We start from the raw sequence: 25,037 nt of genomic DNA, 5'->3' as shown, positions 1-25,037 counted from the left end.
TTCACACTCAATGCAGGAATAATGAATAACCACATTTTCAGGTAATCCAGTATTAAAAGAAGCTGTACCTTTGTGGATAGCCTTACAACTTAGATAATGAAATGCTTTGAAAAGTAGGGTGCAGGCTGGTGTGGACAAGTACAGAGCTACACAGAAGTGAGAATAACCAAAAGTAAAATGAGAAAAGACGGGCTTTCAACAGTCAAGCAAAGAAATGACCAAAGAATGAAACCAAATGTCAGACAACAATGTCAAATTCATGGGGAAAAAAAATCACGCTGTCTACTAAAGTTTTCTGGGTAAGGCGTGGAAGTCTGTTCTATGCATTTATTGATTAAACACCAGCTAGATTATTGGATTCAGCTTTGGGCATGGAACTCAAGAATAAACGTAGAGAATCCAAAGAAAAGCAACAACAGTGATGTAAGAGTTGAGAAATAATGACATGTGAAGAAAGACTTGAAAACCTCCTCAAAAGAAGAGGACCAAAGGGAAAAACAATCACAGGTTCCAAAATGTAATATGTCCTTGCAAGAAGGAAAGTGATAAACTATCTTCTGGATCGACTGGTTATGGAATAAGAAATTCTCTACTGAGCATTTAGCAAGGAAGTCTTTGCTTGGACTTTGGGAGAACCTTCTGAATATGACGGTGAAGCACCATTATTTGATTGTGCTGGGAGTGGGCTTAAGCACTGCCACAAACATATCTGCTCTTCAGTAAGAAATAGGTGTTTTCAGTTAAATTCAAGGCTGCCCATCTCCGGGTCTGCCTGGCCTTTCTCCATCATTCTGCTCTGCTCACTGAAGGCAGTAACACTGCTGAGACTGATCTATGCCGGGGTGCCACCTGTTCAGCTCATGGTTCAGCAGTAAAACAGAATGCCCTTCGAAGTACTTCAAAAGGGAAAAAAAAAAATGACTTACCTTATAAAAGCTAATGGATTGAAGAGCAACAAGAAGGAATTCCCATCTAAATGCAAATCAAGACAAACCCATTTTGAATGCAAGAGTAAGCGACAAATGGTATTTTTTCCCACCGTTCTTAGTGCTGCTTACAATTACAGTTCCATACAACTCAAGTAGTCAAACAGCTCTTCTCATGATGAGCTGTCAATGAACAATTTAGATTTTGTCTAAATCTATGTCATAAATAGGCTTATTCTGTAGCTGTCTGTTTGGGCAAAGTTAATTTTTAAAGCTTACTGCTTATTTTTGGTTTAATTTAGTCTGGCTTATGAAGTGGGAAGAGACTAAAAAAATATCAAGAAAAAAAAGAGTTTCATCTGCTGGTTGTTGGAAGTTAAACTCCCACTTGCTTTTTGCTAGAGTGTGATAACTGATACCAGTGGTCTACAATAGTGAAAAGGCTGGAATTAGCAAGGCTGAGGTTAGGATCCCACCCTGGATCTGCTGATTGCATGGTGGAAAGCCTTACTGTAGGATGGCTGAGTGCCCATTGTGTGATGAGAGAACAGAGTCAGTCCCAGCGCAGAGTTCTGGTCCTGATTCTGATGCAGAGTCCTCCTTACCTCAAAGACCTTGGAGCAAACAGAGCAGCTGTGCGGGTAGTGGAGTTTCTACCTTTTATTCTAGGGAATCTCTGTTCCAGCACCAAACAAACTAGTAAGGAGGGGGATGTCTCATACAAAATGCTGGATTCAAGTTTTTTTCTTCCTGTACCTGGAAGAAATGCAATAACATTTGCTCTAGTCTCAGAAGGCTTTTGAGATATTAGATGCTATAGTCATTCCAGTGTAGTTTGTATAAATGAAGATAGTGACAACGCAGACATTACAACATGTTTAGAACACAGTAATCAAATCCCAACAACGCCTGGCACTACAAATGCACCCAGCATTGTTATTTTATCCTTCTCAACTGAATCCTGACTTGTGGCAGCTCAGTACTCTGTCCTTAATCTACAGGGCCCTAAATGAATTGAGAGACGGCTATCCTGCAGCACATTTGAAAGCGATGGGGCAAGTTGTGTCTGTTCTCCATGTCTTTGTGTTATTGTACAGTGACATTAAAGATGACTCTAGTGGTTTCTTTTTACAACAGCTCTAACAAGCTTTGCCACTCAAGCCAGAAAGGTTTTTTCCTTCATCCCAATGCCATCAGATTAGGAATCCATCACTAGTCCGAACGAGGAGTCTGTTGGCGTGGAATACAGATTAACTGTGTATTGCTTTTACATTTCATAGGTAGTAACCAGCCTTCTACAAACTGAATCTATGTTCTCACGCATAACAGAAGCTATAACATTAATTACTTCACAGAGTTAATTATTACTGATCAGCAGTCCCTGTTGGGGATCTTTTGTAGGTTGAACGAATAACATAATTGGAGCAGCAATAAAATTTAGCCTTAAAAAAAGAAAGGAGTACAGAAACACATTCAGCACTAGGAAAGATGTTGAAATACACACTGTGCATTTATAGCAAATCTTCACTGCGATTACAGTGTTGAAATCCTGTTACCCCAAAGGCATACAAACTGAGCGTGGAGAGTGATTTCTCATTCTTAGTGGAAAGCCCTGCCTAAATATTTCTGTATGGGATGATCCCAGTGAGTTCTGTCACCGACTGCATTGAGAAGCAGGATGGGTTGACGAAACCTCTTCTAATCTAACATCAGAAATGAAGAACCTGTCTCACGAGAGAACGCTGCCCTATGACACTGTTGTTTTGATTGAGAAGAAAAACTATGTACCAGTGACACGAGAGTAAAGTGATTCTAAAAGCATAAACTTCAAAGGAAGTAAACAAGCAAGAGTCCAGATCACCAGTTAACCTCTTAACGAGAAATGCAAGTGGAGAAGAGGCGGCCCTTGTTTGCACAACCTCTTATCTCTGGCGGTATTTCTGTCTCACTCTGCAGCTCTGATAGAGTTTTGAGTCCAGGTATCAAAGAAGCCTTCTCCAACTAAGGCTCTGTGGGCAATATTAATTCCTTAGCTCATTCCTGTAGAATATAGGTGGAGACTGACAGTATAATTAGCATGAGATGTTAGTAATCAAACAGCATGACAATGAAATTCTGTCCTTTTTAACACAAAATAAAAGACAAAGAACGTTCTGTACTTGGGAGGGGCTGACTAGAGCGGGGTTAGAATACTGATGTCCCAAAAAGTGCTATTTTTGCAAACACGAGGATGTCACTTAGCAGCTTGAAGTATTCCAGGGTTCTTGATTATTCTTGTCTTAAATGTTTGCTATCATATATGCTTGAAAAGAAATACTTCTCTTTGAAATAGGACCTCTCTCTTACCTCACTGGCTGAGGGAAAGGAGAAATTACTGCAGTAGTGATTAGATAATAAACACGATTAAAGCAGATGTATCTGGTTGTGACAAACGTTGTAGGGTTTTTTTTTTTGTTTGATGAAGCTAAATCATTGGTAAACAGCAGGTAAGCATTGACTGACTGATTTGAAGTGGATGGAGGAGTAAGCGTGAGCCCGCATTTACCTGACGCTTCCTTCAGAGGATTAGTTGTGTTAGTTAAAGTGAAGCATTTAGTTAAGTACTGTTGTTGGACGGAGGCCAGAGCCCTGCATGATGCTCCACAGAGCAGAAGCCGCTGAGGATAATAAATTTTTACAAAAATACTAAGAAGCAAATCTGATTTGTCCAAACATTTACCAGGCACCATTTCTTCATCTTAGAGTGGTGTTTCAAAGCCTTGCTCGTGGGTAGTGGCTCCATTCTGCAAACCCTTACTGCACCAGCTTTCAGTCATGGTGTTTTTACTGATGCCGTACTTCAAGCTTGAGCAAGACCCACAAAATTCTAGTAACCTGATAGTGGCCTACTGTTAAAATGGCATTTCCGTGATCATCAGCAGCTCTCAAAGACTGGAAACACATACAGTGAGTCCAGATGGCGAGGATGATGCAGGTGAGAGCTGCTGGGGTGGGACGCTGAAAGACAGAGGCAGACCAGCTCAGAGCTGAATCACCCACAGCCCTGACTAAACTTCTAGTTGCTGATACACACCTGGGCTGAACAAATAATTGGCTCTGCAGCATGGGATGCGCTACGAAGTGGGTAACTGCTGGCTAACCAAATGAACTGTGCACCAGGCAGTCACTTTCTACAGAGCTTATCTTAACTGAGGATCCCAATACACAGTAGGACACTGAGCATTCGAAAGCTATCTCAGAGATAATAAAGTTCATTTCAGCACAGTTTGTAAAATTCCTTCAACACAGAGCCCGTGGTTGACTTGTAATCTTCAAACAGATCATTTTTTTGTGACAAAAAGCTATTCTTCAGATGGTGCTCAATCTGCATAGCTTGAGGAGCCTGGCCTTTCTCTGAATTATTCCCAGATCTACTGCTGATCACTCTGGGCAAAATTATTGTGTACTGCTACTCTTTTTTTTTTTTGTTCTGCATAAAAGAAATCTGCCACGACAGCATCATGCAGTGGATATCTTCCTTCTCTCATGCATGCTTTCCCTTTTGGCAACCTATTAACTATATCATTCCATCACTTCAGGTACACTACAAGTGAAACCAGATCTTGCATGTACTGCTTCTGTGCTTTGATACCATCTGGAAGGGGCTGAAGTAAGGACTGTGTTGAGCAAGAAGCGTATCAAGTGCTTCAGCTAAATGTTTTATGACTACAAACAATACCACAAACAGATATGGAAATACCAATAAGGCTTTTCCCCATATTCCATGAGACAGAACTGAAAAAAAAAAAGAAATTCAAATTAGTTCAATGTTAAGGACCTGAGATACACCTCCAGCTTGACACTGTGCTTACATTACTGCAGAGTTTATGCAAGTGTGGATACAAAAATGTGCTGATGGTCAGGGGATGCTCACAGTGCGGGTATGGTAAGCACTGGGTGTACGTGTACATAAGTTTAGATGCAGAGCCAGTATTCAGCAGTCTGTGTGAGAAGACTTCTGTATTCACACTGTGTGGTATCTCTCAGCTATCAATATCATGAAAATGGGCCATTTAAATTGTCATTACAGGTAAGGAAACAGTTGGGCTATGAGCAAATCTAGCCTCTCTGAAGCCAGTAGAGTAACTGCCACTAACTTTAGTACAGTCAGAATAACATCTAGAGAATTTAATGTGTCTACATTATATATATATACATATATATATATGTATATGCTTTATATATATACACTAAAGTGTACGTAAGCTTGCCAGAGATGCTTCTTAGTTTCTGAAGCACAGTTAAGTAGCAGACTGGAAATTTAGTTTCAATTAAATGGAAAAAAAAAAATGAAGTTGAATACTAAATTAAATAATGCAGTCAGTAGTTTGAGATGAAAGTGGTTGTCTCTGCCAGAGTGGTCATATTTCAAAGTCAGTCACCTTTAGGGACCAGGAGCATCATCCTCGGAGATGGAGTTTTCTGAGAGCTTTCGACCTGTGCATGAGGCACACAACCCCTGTCTGGTGCTGGATGGCACTGGGAACCAGAAAGTGCTCCCACAGCAGTGATGGCTCTGCACAAGGGAAACTACTGCTGGGTAGCACCAAGAACACACTCTACCCATGGCCATTTGAATGCAGTGTTGGAGTTTCAGCTGTGTTCTTCTGAGAAGATGCCCAAGTAAAGCCTTGTGGGTGAGAGACAGCACGGGACATTCCTGAAAGAAGGGGAGCTGATTTGGCTTTGACATTTCAGTGGTTGTTATATTCTCTTACAGTTTGTTTGGATATTTTGAGCTCTTGGGAAAAGCACACCAAGTTCAGAATAGAAGCTTGGCTATGGATCTCTAGGACAGTAAGTATTTAGTTAAGGTTGTTCGTCGACTTAGACAGGCATTTCAGTGATTCACATTTTAAAATGATTTTATGTGTAATTGTGACAAAAAACAAACAGTAGAACTGAGCAAATCCAGTGCACAACATTGAATTTAAAGCATACGTGTATGTAACCTGTATACAGTCTGCGGGACACTATGTCCTATGGTAACTCTGTGAATGCTATCAGTTCCTGAGGATGTCTAATCCATTTCAAACTAAGCTCTAAAATAAACATAGAAGTCAGAAAACCAGCCTGCTTTACAATGATTTGTAAATGATTACAATGTAATGAAAAAGGCTGCTGCTAAAATCTTTAAATACAATGTGCTATCTATAGTTATCTTAAGCCACTTAACATCTCCGGTTCTAAGAATATCTGCGTTCTGAAGATCTTTTTCATGTATCTGTGTGACTCCAGGAGGTGTGACAGTGCAGGTTTTATAAATGGGAAACTGAGGCACCAGGAGACCAAGGGAAGCAGTGACAATCATGTCAGAGATCTCTGATGGGGTGAATAAGGGCAGCCACCCCCCTGAGCTTTACTACTGATGCTGTTTTTCTCTTTTTCACTTGGCGATCAGCTATTTCCTGTTGTCACCACGAGTTTTCTTCTGTTCTGATTCTCATGCTCTTTCCATTATTTACTCTTTATTGAATCTCTCAGGTTTTCCCCAGTTCCTTTTCCATCCTCTGTCTGTCCATCAGCTTTCATCTCCACTTGTGCTATTCGTTTGTAAGTGTTTTAATAGACAATATAAACTGTACAAAGACCTTGGCTGAGCGAAGTGGCCAACGTGTATATTGCTTTAAGTGCTCTGGTACTGCTGACTCCAGCCAGACCACCAACGTACTTAAAACTGACCACACTTTTAAGTGCTTTCCTGGATTGAGGCCATCATCGCATTGACTTCAACCAAAACAAAATAGCACCTGAGATTCAGCGACATAAATACATAGCAACCTCAACCAAACTCAGCGCTGTAACCTTCAGATTACCTTTCTTCAATGCCTTCTGTCATCGCTAGCTATGTTATGGCTACCCTTAAAACCCATTCTGCAAGTACATACTGGACGTAGTGCTTAGGAACCATCCTGTTTGAGTCAATGCTTATGGTTTTAGAATTTGCCCGGCCTGTTTGCTAGATCAGGCTCATGGACAATGAAGTCCTCGGGGCAAGAGTCGTGTTTATTTCTCTGCTGAAATCATCTGTGCTCACACACCACAAAACAGCAATTAGTAACGTGTTCTGAGGTACAAGGAAGAAGGATTTCTGCGTGCCGCAGACAGCCTGCTTGGTGCAGGTATGGGCGAAAATGCCTCCTAGAGAATAAGCTCCAACACCAGCGGTGCTGACCTCGGCACTGCAATTGTCTGTAACCCCGCACATGCAAGAAGGCCAACCAAGTGCCTCCACTCCGTACCTCTGCTGCCTCCTCTCCCTGCTGGCCCTGTGCCTCTCACCTTTTTTGTGGTCTATTCTCTGTGATCCCCGTGGATCCCTTCTGCAGCAGGAGATGCAGTAATTCCGCCATCCTACACACTATTACTTCACCTTTCAATGCTTCAGCTTACACGCCCTGTACTGTAGGACTTGTGTTTGTTGTTAGCCATAAAATATGATTATTCACACCTCGGGCACTGCACAAATCATTACTGTCTGCCTAAAAATGTCTTCCATGCAGCCTCGCCCTCAGTGCCCGCTGAGAATGCTGCTGGGAACAAGCTCAAGGAATAAATATTTTGCATTCATTTCGGGAGCACAATGGAAACATTTTTCCAAGCTGCTGCCAAGATGGTATCTGGTCCTCCTCTGAGTCAGCAGCCCATGCAGCTGACTTTCAAATGGCCAAACTTGGTTGATTGTTATCTTAGAAGAAAAAGAACCACAGACACGAGCTGTGTTTCTGCAGAGCCGTGTTGCTCTCCTCATGGGCAGGCAGGCAGTGACACCAAAATACAAATGCCACAGTGCAGGAGCTGTGTGGAAGGGAGGGTTACTCAAGACATCCCCCTTTTATCTCCTAACTTCAGCATTTTCTTTCATCCAAACAGAGGAAGGGGTAAGGCAGTGTTGTGGGGAGAAGAGAAAGGGATACTGCTGCTTTGTGTAGTCCGTGACCTTTTGGTATCAGCCAGGGATTTATATTCTGTAAAGCTCTGCTGGCTGTTGAAGATAGTGTATCTAACAATACAGTATGGCCGAAACCAAGCTAAGAGGGATGGAGATGGATGAGGAGTTCGTAGAGTTTCCTCCCAAGGATCCCAGCCTGTGTAGCATTTCTTCCTTCCTACAGTCACATTTTCCATCTAGCTGAATGCATGAGAAGGAATGTTACAAAAGAGAAGTGTCAGAAGTGTGCATGCAAAGCTCTCTTCTAGTGGAAGGACTTTGGTTTCTATTCCCTGCTGCTCTGTGCACAAGCACACGTAGGACATCATTGTTTTCCTGAGAAACAGTTGGAAAGAAACTGGCAGCAGAGCTCTGTTACACTGAACCTGTACCTTGAGTCAGAAATTAGGAATCAGGCTGTGATCACTAATAGAGCTCACTCTTAATAGAAGAGTAGTACCACGAATACTGCTACCATGTGTAGTGCAGGATGTAGGGTGATAAAGGTAGCTTTGCTTTTCAACTTTTCAACTTCAAACCAGAAACTTCCCATTCAGGATGCTGGGATCATGAGTTTGGTACCAATGTGTACTGCGGAAGAAACACACATGTGCTCTGGTTTTAACTGTCTTAGCTACTTAGAGTCATACAAGTACCGCCAAAGCAGCTGGGAATTGATGGGACTCAGCATTTTGGCTGCTCATCTTTTCATCCTGGCCTTTCTTTTTGGGCTCTAGGACTGGCAGGAACAGGAATCGGAGGAGTTTATGCTGCTAAGATAGATTTGGCACAGAGCACACCCATAGGTAGCTGTGTAAATTCGCTCTGCTGAAAAAGCCACAAGCTGACAGACTTGCATTTCCTCGGGGCAAGAAAATTACGCAATATAAATTCTCTACATCCTATGATTGATTGCCAAGAATCCAAATGCTGCCACCAGAATACAATTAGAATTACATCAGGAAACTGACATTACAGGAGGTTGTGACTGTACTTTTTTCCTCCTAAACCAAATACGTAGCTCTAGAAAAAGCAAATCACCCAATACGAGATTATTTACAAGATATTAGACAGAATATTGGTGGAATGGGTCTGCTCATTTCTGAGTGAGTTTACTGGTTCATTTAGGTTTTGACTTCCCACTGAATCTCACTATGGACTTTGGAAGACGTGAAGTCATCCTGCTCGATGGAACCATGCTGACGCTCTGTCAAAGCAGACAAAACAAATCAGGTGGGCTCAGGATGTTTTTCCATTAATGCAGTGTGTAATTGTTAAGTGATTAAATTACACATAATCACAAAGCTGTTCAGTTTCTAGGTTTGCAACTAATCACACGCCAACTCTTGGACAAGTAACTTCTGTTTTTATGTTAAATGCACTTTCACATGGACAGCAGCAGCAGTTGCATTAGGGAGAATGTTGCAACCCAGCTGGCTTGTTGGAGCCCAGAGGACCTATTAGAGAACAGAATCATCTCCCAGAAGGAGTGCTGGTATTAAAGCACTTCGAACTAGTCTGGACACAGCAACACTGCCAGAGCTTTCTCACTGGTAAATGACAGCCTTGCTGGCTCTCGGTTCCGTGATCAGTTTACTGTGGTATAAATCAAAGCTGAATCAGAGTAATGCCTTGGCACTCATTTACTTCCTTAAACCACACGAATGCTGAAACAGAGAGTTCTTGCACGTTTGCAGACTGGATTCCATTTCTCGCAGCCTGTGCTGTTTGTTTTGTTATTTTTTAAAGGCAACATCGGAATCAAAGAGCATTTTCAGTTCTCTTCATCAGATTTAAATCTCTTTCATCAGCCAGGCGGATCACGGCGCTCTGATAGGTGCCCTGGCTTTCTGAGAGCCAGACGGGAGGACCTGCTGCACATATCCTGGTTCCCAGGCTGCCTGCCAGCAGCAGGGTGTGATGTAAGAGTTTTTCACGCCGAACAAGTTAACAGCCCTGTTTTTGAGTTTACTACATTCTGGCGGAGAAACAGCACGAATAGCCTCGCAGCAAAACGCTGCTGAACAAGCAGGTAGCTGCAGAAACCATTTTCTCTACCTCTGTGTTTCTGCCACTGGAAGGGAGAGGCCCGGCTGCGGACTGTACTTCTCTTCCAGGAACTGAGCAGCAGTGACTGTGTAAAATGGATGCCAACTGTATCTTCTAGTTTCTCCTGTGTCCTACATGTGTGGCTTGAAGAGGATGTGCTGCCACAAGCTCAATGTGTGTGTGTCAGGCTGCCTTCTGCCTCAGATACTCTGTTATTAAGAAAATTCTGGGAAATGATTAGGCTTGGAAGTTGGTTAGAGGGCAGAGGTTCACCATATTGAAGGGGCTGTTTGTAAGTCTGCTCTACTTTTGTCCCTTCTGAGTAGAGGGAGCCCTGCTCCTGTTTTCACCATGGGAGAACTCAGTTTGGAACTGGCATCTTATTCTGGCCATGACTCCTCATGCAGAGAAAGAGGAAACTCATAAAGGCCAGGAAATGATATACCACAAAAATGCATGTGTTTGCAGGAGGCAGAATAGTGCTGTTTTCATGGTGCCTTATGTGGAAGAAGAAAGGACAAAATGAGAAGGATACAACCACGCCAAGCTCAACACACTGCATTCCTCTTCAAAACAGGGCAAAGCGGAAACAGGGAAAACGTGTTACGGAATTTGTAACCTCTCTGCGTTCCTTTCATGGTTAGTAATGTCACATTAGAGGGGAGTTATCATTCACCACTTAACAGCCTGAAGGTTACACAGTCCAAACAACACGAGGCCAAAGTACAAAGTCATGAACTGTACAGCAAAAAATCGAGTCGCTCCTTCCCTATTTCATGTGGAGCACACTAATCTTTTGGAGTAGCTTTGATCTCTTATCAGTTGATTTCTCATTCTAAGCTCTTAACTCCACCATCAGGAGCACCTCTTCATCCATTGGGACGCACAAGAGAGCTGCTGCCATGGCCTCACACATCTGCTTTGAGCACCCAACAGAAACTCTGTGGTCAGAAACTCAGCACCCGGAGTCCCTGAGTTGCAAGTGGGGCAGAGTGCTGACCAACCCTCTGAAGAACTTATTTATTCTCTCTGAGATACGGAGACAACCAACGTAAGCAGCTCAGATAGGTTTCTAAAGTTAGACAGGATAAATCCAGGCCTGAGTGATTATCGCAGGCACCCATTTAGCATGGGGTTATCTGCTGAGGTCTGTGCACTGCATTGAGATGCTCCCTGTAGAAGCAGCGTCTCCTTCTGTCAGGGGCTGTCTCCTGCTTTTCATTCCCCTCACCAGAATAAAAGAGCTAAAAATCACAGTGAAATACACACTGAGTGCCACCAAAACACAAAAGTGCTGGTTACATCTGCTGGGAAACAAGTATCTTTGTTCTTATCTATTTTTGAGCAGATTTAACCATTCGGTGCCTCAGACTCAGATGTATAAAAAGGAAGCACACAATCAGCTTCAAATGCAGGTAGATGTAGAAATGGTCTGAGTTCCAAGCCCTGGTGCTACACGTTCCTATACTCATCCATTGGTTCATTTGTTGGGTTTTTTTCAGCAGTACTTCCAGCTCTGGCTCCAAGAGTTCCTCTTTGCTATTGCAGTGTATTCTGCAATCATGAATCATTTATAATAGTTTTAGGATCGCACACATTATCATCACTAATTAAACAATGTAATGAGATTTGAGTTGACAGAGCCCTCGTAGATAAGAGTCAACCTCTCCTTTCAATGGTCAACATAAAAGCTTCTATGTCATTAAACTGAAGAGTGTCCACTGTGAAACCATTCATCCTATAATTTATAACGCTTTTAAGATTTGTGGAATCATTATGCCAAGAAACAGAAATCTAAGTAAACAAGAAATGGACCTTCATCTGTTTATGACATCTTCACCTTGAAAACACGTATCTAACCCATGACTCAGAAGAACTGAAATGTCTGAAATGCGGTATTCAGGGTGTTGTCACGTTTGTGAGGGAACACAAGGTGAAATAACTTAGTGAAATGAAAACCTAACGATTCACTGCTGCCCTGCGCACTCTTATAAACGAGATAGATATAAAACAAAGAGTACAAAAGCAAAGTATACAAAACAAAGAAGGTCGGGTGTTGTACATCCTACGTATCTTTTATATGTTTTTCTGCATCTGTTAAATGGGAGATAATTGAGTTCAACATATTGAGTTTCCATCCAGACTCTCTTGTACAGACACAGAATCACAACAGCTGATAAGTACTTGCCAGGAATTCTCCTTCCTTATTGTCCCAAGCAGCAAATCATTAAAAACAAATAAAAACTAAGATCTGTCTTTCAGTGGCTGTTCTAGCAGATACAACCGACCCCTGAGTAGCAGCTGAACAGAAACCACAGGCCAAGGAGATGATCAACAGACTGAAGCCAACCACAAATATTCCTGTGTCCTGCAAGTCTCTGAATTTCATAACTTGTGCATCCCAAGGCTGCTCCTCACATGGAAAGGCAGCAAATGGTCTGGAGGAAGGTTACTGCTGGAGTTCCTAACTATGGTACAGGATTGATATTATTCAGTGTTTTTAATTCTTAACTTCTGCATAGTGGCACAACAGGAAGGTGTTTATTTTGCAAGGAGTCCGACTTCCTTAGTATAGAACAACAAAGTTGGCTTCGCATACAACAGGATGTAATGAGCAGTGAATGAAATTGTCTATTATTTGTAAGAGCAAATGGTCACAGAACCCAGAATCAGTGAATGAAAATGTCTATTATGTGTAAGATCAAATGGTCTACACATGATGCAATGGCTGCAGCCACTCCTATGGAGGTGCTGGACACGAAGGAGGAAATGTGGGACAGCTGGCTTAGCGTATCCAGAAGGCAGAAGAGCACAGAAGAAGAGAGCAGTGATTACTGTGAGGCTGAGGCTGGACAGAAGGGTGTGGGGGGGGGAAGGCAAAGACATGCAGTGCAGATGTAGCAGAGGAGAATTATCAGAGGTTGAATTTCACGTTTTCCTGAAGCTGAATTCCTACATTCCTGGGAGCTAAAGAAACCACTCCTACAAAGACAGTGCTGCTACCTGGGGCCTGCTTAAATACCCGGGTAGTTCTGCCCTTGTGTTCTGTGAGCTGGGGCAGGCAGCGTGACAGCAACCAGTGCCATTAGACTGCAGTTGTCCCAGTGATCTCAGACTCCTGAGGCAGCAGGAACTCAAAACCCTGCAGCTCACGCTGTGAATTTCTTTTTGATCTGCTCTCCTTGGCTGCTAGCCTTCTCATCTGCTCCTTTCAAGAGAGATAAAAGACCATCCTATATAAAATTGTATCCTTCTCTAAAGTGGCATCTCAGCAATGCGTGCAAAACTCTGTAGCCACTGCAAAGCTCATTTGAGCACAGTGCAAGAATTGGTTGTTATTTGGTTGCCTCACAAGAAGAGCTCCCACCTCTGGATTCCTAATGCCTTGCCAGCTGAACGCTGAGAGCTGAGACAAGCCTGAGGTGTAGGGCACTTGAAATCACTCTGTTCCACGGGACGGACACACCAGCTCTATCTCATAGTATGAGAAACAATCTTACACACACCACTGTACATTTCCCGGTGGAGAAGTGGACACAAGCTCTACTTACTGGTTTTGAGGTAGCACAGGGAGATGGTGTCATTATAGGAGGCTTGGCTGCACTTTGGGATGGAGGCAAAGAAAATCTCTGCCCTGTGTCCGGAGGAGAAGAACAGTGAATCCGTGTTTCTAGTCTCTCAGGCTCATGCTTATAGGATTCAAGAGGAAACGTGGGCTGCTTGGTCACTTGTGTTGGGGTAGATGGAGAAGAGGAGAGGCCAGAGGCTGTAAAAAAGAATAATTACTAACAATCAGAAGAGAAGCAGGCAGAAATCTCAGCTTTACAGTAAATCTCTCTCTATATATTTATTACTTTTCCCCAGGTTAAAAGCATATATCTCACCCTTATTTATAATAGGGGATTAAAACTCTGAATTGTTTGGCTGGGTGAACTGTCTGAGCCATTGTACAGGGAGATGTGTTTGCAAGATGAGAGAACTCTACGGTTCTGTTCTTTTAACCTCCCGTCTGCTTCCTTACTTCTAAAACGATCCCAAGCACTGGTGTCACTTTCTTGTTGCTATTTTAATGCTTCTGTGAATCTCGGGCTTACCTCTATCTCATGGCAAATGGCTCAAGAGCTTGAACGCATTCTTTTGCTTGACTTTGATGATTCTGTCTCAGCCAGCAGTTAGAACAAAATTAGGAGGAGAGGCAAAAAGAAACAGGGGGTATTTCCTGTGAGCCTCAGCCTACTTTCTGTAGGGCTCCCAGCAATGCCCTCCTACAAACAAGATTTGTTTTCAGCAACCTTTGAAGGGAAAGATTATTTTTTTCTTGTGCTGAGAATCAGTATCAGCAGCTGATCATTTGTCTGGTGAGCAGCCTGTTTCTGTCTGACACACATATCTACCCCAGCTGTATTTTAGGTTGTGTTCTTAGGGCAGTTCTGAGTTGTGATCAAACAGATCATTTAAACCATATTTATTATCCATTTAAGAACAAACATCCACATCCAATTAGAAAATTCATTACAACATCTGTGTTTCTTGTTATATCTGTGTGCTTGTCAGCAAACAAAGGAAGATTCTTTCATGCCAGCATAAATCAGAGCGGATTTAGAGGCATAAAAACTGAAGCCAGACAGAGCTTGGGCACCTGTGTGGCCTCTGAGTTGGGTTCACTTCTTGTACTCCCAGAGATCTGTGTAGATAAGCAATGAGTCCACAAGGGACTCAAGTCCATCAAAAAGGAGCACATGAATAGCTTCTAATAAGCAGGAAACCCCACGCCATCCAAACAAAGCTTCAAAACATGATAATGCATCTCCAAGGCAAGTTTAGTTTGCCTTCTCAGTGTGAGCTTTCATGGTTCTACCAGAGATTTCTGCATACCTCTGTTCTGAGGCTTTGCATTAGTGCAAACACAGCCTCCACTCGTCCTCTCTTGCAACCCAGGGCAAAGTGTGTTAGCACAACTCACTTGGTACTCCAACACTTCTGCAATCAAATGCCTACAGAACCAAGAGCACTGGTTGAATGAACCCTTGGGTCGGTTTATATCCTGCCTTGCATTGACCTCAAAGGGTATTTATTACCTCTCGGTGTCCCCATTCTGCCTCACAAACAGCATTTATGAAGAATACTTTGTATTTTGGGAACCTAAGTGATAAATCTCAGCAGTAACTGCTGATCATGGAGCTGTCCTTTGGAAATGCAGCTGCCCTCTGAGGATATTTGTTTCATTAGAGCTCTGCCAACCAAGCAGCACTTATCACAAATGCAGCGGAGGTTGTTGTTGCAGGCATTGCTGCATGCTGCCATGCCACAGAGAGGGGAAAGGAGAATGAACAGCCTCAGTGTTTGGGATGTCCTCAGCACTACTGATTTTAGTGAGGTTGGAGCATGTGCCATTTGCTGAAGGACTAAAAGGACAGTTTCTGCTTGCAGATAGAGATGAATCGTTCTGGGAAAGATGCTCTGATCTTCTGTGTTTTTATGGATGTACAAATGTTTCCTGAGCACTCAGAGTGGGCTTTGAGGTGGATGGTAGCTGTAATTGATGCAAATGCAAAACCACTAAAAGGGAGAAAAACACCATTAGATCTTAAATTCTTACTGCTGGAGTGTGCTCACTGTGTGCTAATGTATCTGCAAGTCTACAAACCATTTCCAGGATTAACAAGCTCTGCCAGAAGCATTATTACCAGTCATAAGGGAACCTGACAGGACTGCCATACAAGTGGAAAGGACGGCTAAAGGGCACAGGAAGGTGTGGATCAAAGGAGACCAAGGAAGTCACATCACTTACATCCCATGAGAACTATTGCAAATGTGTAACAACACAGGCAGTGAAGTTCCTTGCAGACAGCATGCCTTCCATTTCATAAGAACAGCCCTTGATGGCGAGTCTCCTCTTGGGACACTCAGCACGGGCTTTTATAGATGACGAGTGTCTGTGGCTCCAGATACTTTGGTCCTTAGAACAGTCTCTGTCTCATGGGCTCTTAACACAGAAGAACTCAAAGCAAGGCACACCCTGACACACTTCAGCTTCACTTTTCTGTGATCATTTCCGCACAGAGTTGGAGAGAAAATCATCACTGTTTTGAAAGGCATCAGATTAAATCATGTATTAGGCTTTTCAATGTTTGCTATTTACAAACTCGCCTCGTAACATTACTGTGGTGCCTGTTTTATTCACGTTTCTGTATTGCTGAGGTTGAAGGAAATTATATGTAGTTTTATGATAATTAAAACAAAAGGCTTTGCTGCTATGCTGCAGCTCAATGTCCGAATCATAGAATAATGGCCTGGGTTGAAAAGGACCACAAAGATCATCCAGTTTCAACCCCCTGCTATGTGCAGGGTTACCAACCACCAGACCAGGCTGCCCAGAGCCACATCCAGCCTGGATCCAAAACCCTATTAAGAATTGTATAAAAGTCTGTGGCATTAAAGATGGAAAATCTCCAACGTATCCCCAAGAGAATCCACTTCAGGAGTAACAGAACTTTGTGTTAACAGAATCCTGTTGAACTGCCATCTAAACAGATGGAATAGATGTAAATATACATGTGTGCGTGCAGTCGCTGTGCTGGTCTACTACAGAAGAAATGGATCGAGGAGAGGAGATACAGATTACATCCCATGTTAAACAATTGGGCACTAAAATGCAGCCACCATTTCTAGATATCTCCGTAACGAAGCTGAAAAGTTCAGTACAGATGAGGATTTTGGTGAGGAAAGGAGTCTTTGAAGCTGCTTGCAAACTCAGCTGCTGCTGATAATGAGATGAACTGTTATGGCACGTAATTATCTCTAATGCTAATGTTTCTCTCATCAGACAATGAAATGCGTAATCAAGTGTGGTAGTTTCATGTCGACAAACTAAATCGCTCTTCCTTTTTTTTTTTCCCCATTAGATTAACACAACAGTTCTAGGCAGAAAGATAAAGAAGAGGGGAAAATTCTGGATTAGTTATTGTATCGCTGGCCAACAGAAGGCTTTGTCCTGTATTTTCTGTTGATTGCCCTAGGCCAGTTTTATCAAAGAATCACAGAATATTCCCACGAGGATCCATAAGGATCACTGAGTATCTTATTCAAAATCTATTTGTGAGAGCATAACAACTCGAAATAGCAGCAGTCTTATTTTTGATCTAAATGGGGCCGTTTCCAATTGTCCTTTCCCTGTAACAGGGTTGCCTGCAGCAACGGCCCGACATTCAGTTCTATGCCTGCCTTTGCACAGCTCTAGTTTGGATCTCGCCCACATCACATGTTGGATAGAAGAGCCTCCAGAAAACACCACTGTAACAGCAGAGCCCACAGCTTTAGCCCAAGATAGCATTTGTTAGTCACAGACGTACAAAAATAACACTGCTACCACTTGTTTCTTTAGATATGTGCAACTATTTCTTTTAAATAAAGCCCTTATTTTGCATGGCATTAAAATCTCCACTCACCTACTTGAGCATTCTGATGCAAACCAGCCTTCCAGCAAGGTATAACAGGAAAGGATGAATGCTGAAAGGCCGTTTGTGGACTCCCAAGAGAAGGGTGGCCATCCTCCTGTGTCCTTGGGGGAGGCCCACAATTAACACTGTCACCTGCACATCACGCCTGGCCTGGCGGGATGCAGTTGGTGGCTCCATGAAGGATGCTCACAGCCCAGGGGCTCTGCCAAAGCCTCCCTTTCATTTATGAGCTGTGCTATGCCTCGTTCTGCTCAGAGCTCCGATCCACCCCTCAACAGAAAGAAACTCTGCCCCAGGGGATTCAGAACCACCTGCCCACAGATCGCACTGCCAGTGATAAGCAAACACCCCTTTGCAAAAGGGTGGGTTTGGGTGTCCTGCAGAGCTGTCCAGTGGCCAAAGAAAACAGCCAGAAACCGGCTGCTAAACATCCCATTTGCACTGATGTGCTGAAGGTGAAGTTCTTAAAGCTACTGGAAGTTACAGGCAGTGACAAACAAAACACTTTGGCAGTTTAAATCCTAGGAATCATGCTTCAGTTTTCTCATGTCCCGTACCTGAACTAGCAGATAACACCATGGATAGCAATAACATTGCTGCTGCAATAGCTTTTCAGGCTTATATATAGGGTGTATTCATGTATCATTGAGACTGAAACTTCTCAAGAAAAAATGGAAAAGGAAAAAAAAAACAAAACAGAGGAGTTTCCATTCACAGTGGCTCCAAGTGACACTTTTAGTCTGGTTCCTTCCCAGGACAGCACTGCCCTTCCATTTGCATTCCCCAGCTGGCAGCGGCACCGAGAACCAGGCAGACTGCGGCTGCTGAATTTTAAGCAGTCAGAAGCAGCAGCGGAACTGCGCTGAGCCCGCTGCTCGTTAGGCTGATTCACTCTGCACACACAGTAGCACGTTAATTCTGACATGTGAGCAAATCGATGCAAATCATGTGAAATGAAGTTCAACGCCACGTAATGGCAGCCAAACTAGGGAGCTCAGAGCAGGTAAGTGGCTACTGGCTGTTCTTATTCACGTGGTGCTGGTGATGTTGACTCCAAATGTTGTACAACATGCTGGTAAATAGCAAAATAAAAGCGCTCTTACTAGTTAATGTATCCTGAAATGTAACTGATAGCGCCCGGGAAGCTTTTCAGTTTCTTTTCATGATCCAAACCAGATGACTTGTGGGCGGCTGCCAACCCATGCAAATAAGCCACGTGCAATAGCTGACCCTTATCAACACCGTGATAATGCTGGAGGAAAGCCTGCACTGCCCTCCCAGCCGGTGTCAGCGCATCGGGCAGGCACAGCGCCGCATCACATGGCAGGGATTCACATGGGCACTTGTACTGCGTGCTGGTCACGGCCGGCTGCTGGGGAAACAATGCCCACAGCAGGGCTGCTCTATTTACTTAATGCACCACCTGGCATTTAAACTCTCACAGAGTACTCCGTGTTCAGCATCACGGCCTGTAATGAAATAACTTTGGGTTTTATTTTAAGATGCCGGGCCTGGCTGCTGCAGCAAACATCCAGCAGCTCTTTCCACATTAACCTCGGTTGTCTCATTCCAGGTTTTCCTTGCTGCTTTGTTTCCAGATGAGCTTTGCAGAAAGCTGTAACCAACAATTTCTTGGTGCTATTATAGCAGCCAGCACTGTCTCCTCCATCACATGGAAGGAGAGGCTGCTATAACCATCCCATCTCTGCCCCAGCCACTCCATGCAGCTGCTTTGCTTTCCCAGACTGCAGGGTTCCCATCACTGTGCTTGTTTGGTTGCTGGTGGCACTCACTGTGTGCAGCACAACAGGTAGCACAGGCCTCGACCTCGGCAGGCAAAAGGAAATGAAGGGAGGAGAGAAGGGAAGGGGAATGTTGTATGTGCAACATATAAAAGTGAGTTGGGAAGTCATTGCTTGCTTGTTCTGATGCTTCATGTCATACTACAGGTTTCATAGGTGGTCACTCCACTACATCTCAGATTTAAGAGCAGTTGCTTGAGGAAGCACAGAATGGTGCACGTTTTTGCTTCTGGGAAATGGAAAGAACAGATCCTGGCCTGCAAAGCCCTGCTGAAATCCCACTGGGTGCACTGTGTGCCAGCTCTGTGTAACCAAGAGACCAAGAGGAGCAGTGGGATATCTGCACACATCACTGCATGCTGCAGCCCCAGCGCCGTGTCGGGGGAACACATTGCAGTGGTGCTCAGTATTAAGGCAGGTGCTCCGAATGTGCCACGTGGGGAGGTCTGCAGCAGCAGAGCACACTCCTTAGGACTCAGGTCCTGGGGTCTGTGCTCCACTGAATGGCTCCATTTGGTTATCCTCAGTTTTCTGCCCTCACACTGTGTGGCTCCAGAGCTGTCATGAAGGCGCTGGAGTTACTGTTGGATCGCAGCCTCACAGCACACTTTGCTGGTGCTTGTTCTCTGCATTGCTTACAGGGGAGCTGGGGTGAGAGTGCTCCAGATCCTCAGGACGTCCCTCACTAGAGAACAAAGCCAAAATGTGCCGTTTCTTTGCTTCTGAAGTTCATGTATTTCAAAACCTCTGTTCTTCTCTTATTAAAAGAACAACAAAAGTCTCCCTCACTCCAGCTCCATTCAGAACTCAACAGGAGCCTGTGGACGGCTGCAGCCTGTGACATTTGCCTCTCCCCACTGTGCTCCCATCTTGCTAACCTGGGAATTAATCTCTTTCTGCACATATGGTGCATAGGAGACAGCACGGTGCTCTCGAGCACACCTACCTGAGCCTTCTGGAGGAATGACAAATGACTTTGTGGCACTTGTCTGATTGCAAATAGATTGCTGCTGGCCTGCTCTTCTGCCTTATGCTACTTGGCAGCACAGTTGCCATTGCCTTCATTGGTACCGCGCCGTGCTTTCAGCTCAGCTTTGGTGCAGAACACAGCACAGCCTGGAGAGTTTCAGCAGCACACTCTCACATTTTCCAGAGGCCTGGCCAGGTGATGTTCCTCTCCAGGAAATCCTTCCCCTCCCGTGTCACCCAACCCCGGCTTCACCCCAGGCCACTACTACAGCGTGCCTCCAGCACATGACAGCAGTCACATTCCTGGCTTGTTTTACTGCTCAGAGCTGTCATCCTGCTGCAAAGCATCCGAAAACACCAGCGGCCAAAAGCACTCAGCGTGTCCAGGGAGTGAGTACACAAGGAGCAAAGTCTACAGAGCAGGGGACACCTTCATGGCAGAGATTTCCCTCACACGGTGGGGCAATGCGATCTATTTGATATCTACCATTGCTCTTTGCCTTTCCTCCCATCACAAGTGCCCGCGTCCCCTTGCAGGTGTCTCCTTCCCTTCTCCCTCTGCAATTCCTTCTCTCTAACAAGTCTCCAGAGACATCAGTCCCGTTCCTGCCCACCAGCATCAGCTCTGCATGGACAGCTCGTGTTGCCACTTGAGCCAGCTTCTCTTTGTGTTGGGGTTAATGCTGTACCTCAGGGCAGGGATTTCACAGATCCCTGGAGTCCCAACCGTGGTACTTCACAGAGAACTGAGAAACCCAGAGGACCAGCACATTTTATACTATAGAATCAAGGCAAATCTGGCAGCCATGCAAATCACTCAAAGCAAACACTGTGTATCAGGTGAAAACTCAGTGAGTGAACCTGCAGAGGCCCTTCCTTGAAGTTTGCTGCCGCTGTGACTAGGACAGCAGGACCCGAAGGCTCAGCAATCAGGGATGCATATGAAGGCTACAATATGAATGTCAATATTGTCAATAGATTTCAATGGGAGAAAGCAGGAACAGCTCCAACTGGCTGCTGTACCAGAGAAGTGTAGACAGGTTTTCAATACCTGATCTCATTATATCTTTCTACTGGGGATAAGTATAAAAGCTACAGCCACTACTAAAAGAAGGGCCTACAGTAGAGAACAGCTTATGGACGCTGATCCAATGGTCTGCTCTGTAGTTTTCATTAATTTAATGGCCAAGTCTTCAACCTTTTATTTAAGGCCTTAAACCCACCTGCACACAAAGAGGAGGAAACCATTGGCCTTCTTGCTATCCTGGGCTGCATTCCAAAGAGCATGGCCCGTAGGGTACCTCCCAGATAGGGAGGTGATCATCCCCTCTGCTCTGCCCTGCTGAGGCCAAAGCTGGAGCACTGTATCCAGTTCTGGGCTTCCCAGTTCAAGAAAGACAGAGAACTGCTGGAGAGAGTCCAGTGTGGGGATACAGAGATAATGGGAGCATCTCCCTTACAAGGAAAGGCTGAGAGACCTAGGGCTGTTCAGCCTGGAGAAGAAAAGGCTGAGGGGATCTTATCAATGCTTATAAATATCTAAAGGGTGAGAGTCACATGGATGGGGCCGGGCTCTTTTGGATGGTGCCCAGCGACAGGACAAGCTGAAAGTTTTCCTCCAGGGAAGAAAGAAGTTGTGTGCATCCCTGCAGCTCCCCCATAGCCGGTGCTGTAGGGCTCAGGGGACGCACAGCCAGCCCTGGGTGCTGGGTATGCAAGCACTGACTCAGATGTCACTGAGCAAAGCCAACACTGCAAAGGCCACAGTGAGCAACTGTCAGACGATAAAAGATTCAAACACTGCTGACCAAGGCTGGATTTAAGCTAGGAGGGAAAGGCTTTGTATCTGATTACCAACCCACCACAGCAGACACTTCCCTCCCCGGCTGCACTATTTTGACCTCGTTTCTGAAAATACACCATGAGCTGTTTTCTCCTCTTAACAAGTCACTGTTGTGCTGGAAACCGGGTTGTTTTTGGTTGTTACAGCCAGACAGTGCTGCAGGCTGCTCCTTGAAGCACAGGCAGCTCAAGACAAGACCAGTTCTATCCTGATCTCTGCATATACCCCATGTAGCCAGGACTCCCTCTCAGAAAGTCACTCATATTGAATGTGCCTCTAAAAGTGGACTGTGACAAGTCTTCAGGCATGTCTGCAGGCAGCAAGCTGCTCTGTATTACCCCAGTTTCTTGAGCACTTGGTGACATGGAGTTTGATGCTGAGATCCAGCTGCTGCTGCCCAGTGCAGAACCAGGCAGGTCATGGAATGGTTTGGGTTGGAAGGGAACACAAAGATCATCCAGTTCCAACCCCCTGATATGGGCAGGGCTGCCAACAACTACACCAGGCACCAGCTCAGGGCTCGGGGTCCCATCCATCCTGACCTTGAACACCTCCAATGATGGAGCACCCATGTTCTCAGGGCAGCAGTGTCAGTGCTTCAGCTCCCTCCCAGTGCGAAGTTCCCCCTGATATTCCATCTCCCCTCTTTTAGTTTAAAACCATTCTCCCTTGTTCTAACATTATCTACACCAGTAAAAAGTTGGTTTCCCTCCCATTCATAAGCTCTCCTCAAGTACTGGAAGCCGCAAGGAAGTCTCCCTGATTCCAGCTTTGTCAAAACCAGTCCAGACTCACGTCACACCGTGGTGGAAGAGAGCTGGTACTTAAGCATTCTTCTTGATGCAAAAGAACACAAAGCCACATCCTGGAGTTCTGCTGGACCTGAACATGACGCAGGTGGGAACAGCTGAGCTGAGCTGGACGTGGGGCACAAACTGAGCCCCAACTGAGGCAGCTGATGCCCAGAGCACCACGTGGCTGGCACTGGCCGTGCAGAGCTGGTGCCTGAGGTATTCACACCGTGTGTGGAGCCAAGTGCAGGATGTCTGACAGCATTTGCCTTTGCACTGGCCATCGTGTTGATGCAAAAGGAGCTCAGCCTGACGGCGCGGCACGGGCTGTGCCAGGTTTGCTTACCCCATGGAACCCTGGAGCTTGGGTGTGAGCAATTTCCTTGCAATGCCTTCAAACTTTACAGAGCTAAGAGCAGCAAACGTGTCTGATAGAGGAGCTCTGCTGTCCGTGTAACTGTGGCAGCAGCAAGAAGAGAGAGGGGGGCTGGATGTGCCAGCACCAACCAGTGGGAAGAGCAGAAGGGGTGAGAGGTTGGGAGCTTCATCAAAAAGAGAATTATTTGTCTTGCTCTGAGTGCATTGCTTCATCGGGGTAAACAAAACTGCAGCGAAATTAAAGGGCTCTGACGGTGAATCAAAGCTCTTGAGTACGACAGAAAATAATCAGAGCCGAGCAGGGGCTGGGCTAAAGCTGAGTGCTGCAGAAACAAAAAGGGTCAGAACCAGAGCGGGGTCAGCCACTAAGCAGCCAAGATAAGAGTGCAGGTTGTGGAGGCCCTCAGTGGTGTGCAGTTAGGAAACAGGCCCCTGACAGACAGCACTGAGTCACTTGGTCACTACACTGAGCTCTGACCTTGCTTCCCCATGCCCTGTGTCCTCCCCTGCTGCTGGGCTCCCGGCCACCAAGCTCCATCCTGCAGCAGTGAGCAACACAAGGACAGAAATCAGTCCTTGCAGGAGCGACAGCATATTGCAAACCATATTTTAGAACATTTGACATGTTAAAAAAATCCCAAAGGTGACATCCCATTTCCTCTGCTCAAACCAACAGAAATCACGCCGTTTCCATTCACATCTGTATATTCATTTCTATGCCTTCCTTGCTGGAGTTTTGATGACATTTTGCTCTGGCTCCGTTTTCAATCCCGCTGAAGATTAAATACACGCCAGCAGCAACAGTTGCTGCAGATCCAGTGTCAGAGTGTGACAGGCATGTGGATGGCTGCTGGAGGTGGGGGACTTGTGCTGCAGACCTGTGATTCCCGGTCACATGCCAGAATGTGATCCAGGAAAACCTTTCCCTCGATCTCCTTCCTCTCCTCTGAGCTGTCAGCTTCCCCCTGCCCAGCGCCTGGAGCCACGTGGTTTGATTGGCACAGGGGGGTTCTCTAAATTAAATGAAGCCAAGACAGGAGAAGCGTAGATGGAAAGCAAGAGAGCCATCTGACAGCAGGGTGTACAAAGGTGAGGAAATGCCTTTGAGTGTTTATTTACAGGCAGTCACAGCCACTATGTCCCTCCTTTTACTCATCTCTGGACTCTCCTTTACTCTCCCTGGATCTTTAAAATCCAAGATCCCTCTCTGTCATCTGTCAAACCCTCATCCTGATGAACAGAGGCCAAATTCAGGGTTAAATCTGGAAACAATCACCCAAATGCACTGGCAGAAGACAAATGTTTTTACACCAGCAGAAGAAATGAGGACCTTCCAGGGAGCCAGCTGCTGTTCTATGGGGATTAACCACTCTACAGATCCCTTCCAAGCGGCAGCTTTCCTGTTCTGTGGAGAGTTATTGCCAATACAACCGCCTTAAAGCACCCAGTAATGCATGTTTATACTGCTCTGCCTCTTAAAAGTGCTAATCCATTTGCTCAGAACAACAGGCATTTTTCAAGACCAAAGCAGTCGGTAGAGGAGGATTTCTAAAGCAATGCAGTCATGACCGGGCTCTGAGAAGTTCTTCCTAGATGCATTCTCTGGCCACAGAACTACTTAAAATGTCACTTTAATGCAATAGGGTTATTTATACCTGTGGTGTAGTGCATATCAATTGATCAGATTGCAACTTAAGAAGGGTCTGAAGTGCTTGGAAGCACAGTGTGGCTAATTAATAATGTAAAACAAAGCCCAGCAGATGAAAGACCTCACCAGAGGAGTGTGTGGGGCTCTGCAGAAATGAGCATCCATTAGACTTACCCAGAGCAGCTCCTTCCCCTGAGAACC

General features: G+C 44.9%; 1 protein-coding gene across 7 annotated transcripts in view; it reads right to left on the bottom strand.

Moving 5' to 3' along the window:
* Window positions 1-25,037, bottom strand: part of PRKAG2 (protein kinase AMP-activated non-catalytic subunit gamma 2) — a 169,601-nt gene that overhangs the window by 39,654 nt on the left and 104,910 nt on the right. For 5 of the 7 annotated variants that reach the window (XM_072328028.1, XM_072328030.1, XM_072328027.1 and 2 more), the window contains exon 4: window positions 13,497-13,711. The exons of 1 other annotated variant lie outside the window; for it this stretch is intronic. In XM_072328028.1, the coding sequence (XP_072184129.1) occupies window positions 13,497-13,711 (215 nt within the window). Of the gene's footprint in view, window positions 1-926; window positions 946-13,496; window positions 13,712-25,037 lie in introns of those variants that run through there. One more of the 7 variants, XM_072328037.1, reaches the window with a different exon arrangement.

Source organism: Excalfactoria chinensis, chromosome 2 (assembly GCF_039878825.1).
Source record: "Excalfactoria chinensis isolate bCotChi1 chromosome 2, bCotChi1.hap2, whole genome shotgun sequence".
NCBI classification, from domain to species: Eukaryota; Metazoa; Chordata; class Aves; order Galliformes; family Phasianidae; genus Excalfactoria; species Excalfactoria chinensis.
Note: the sequence above shows the minus strand (reverse complement) of the source record. Positions and strands in the feature narration are given on the sequence as shown.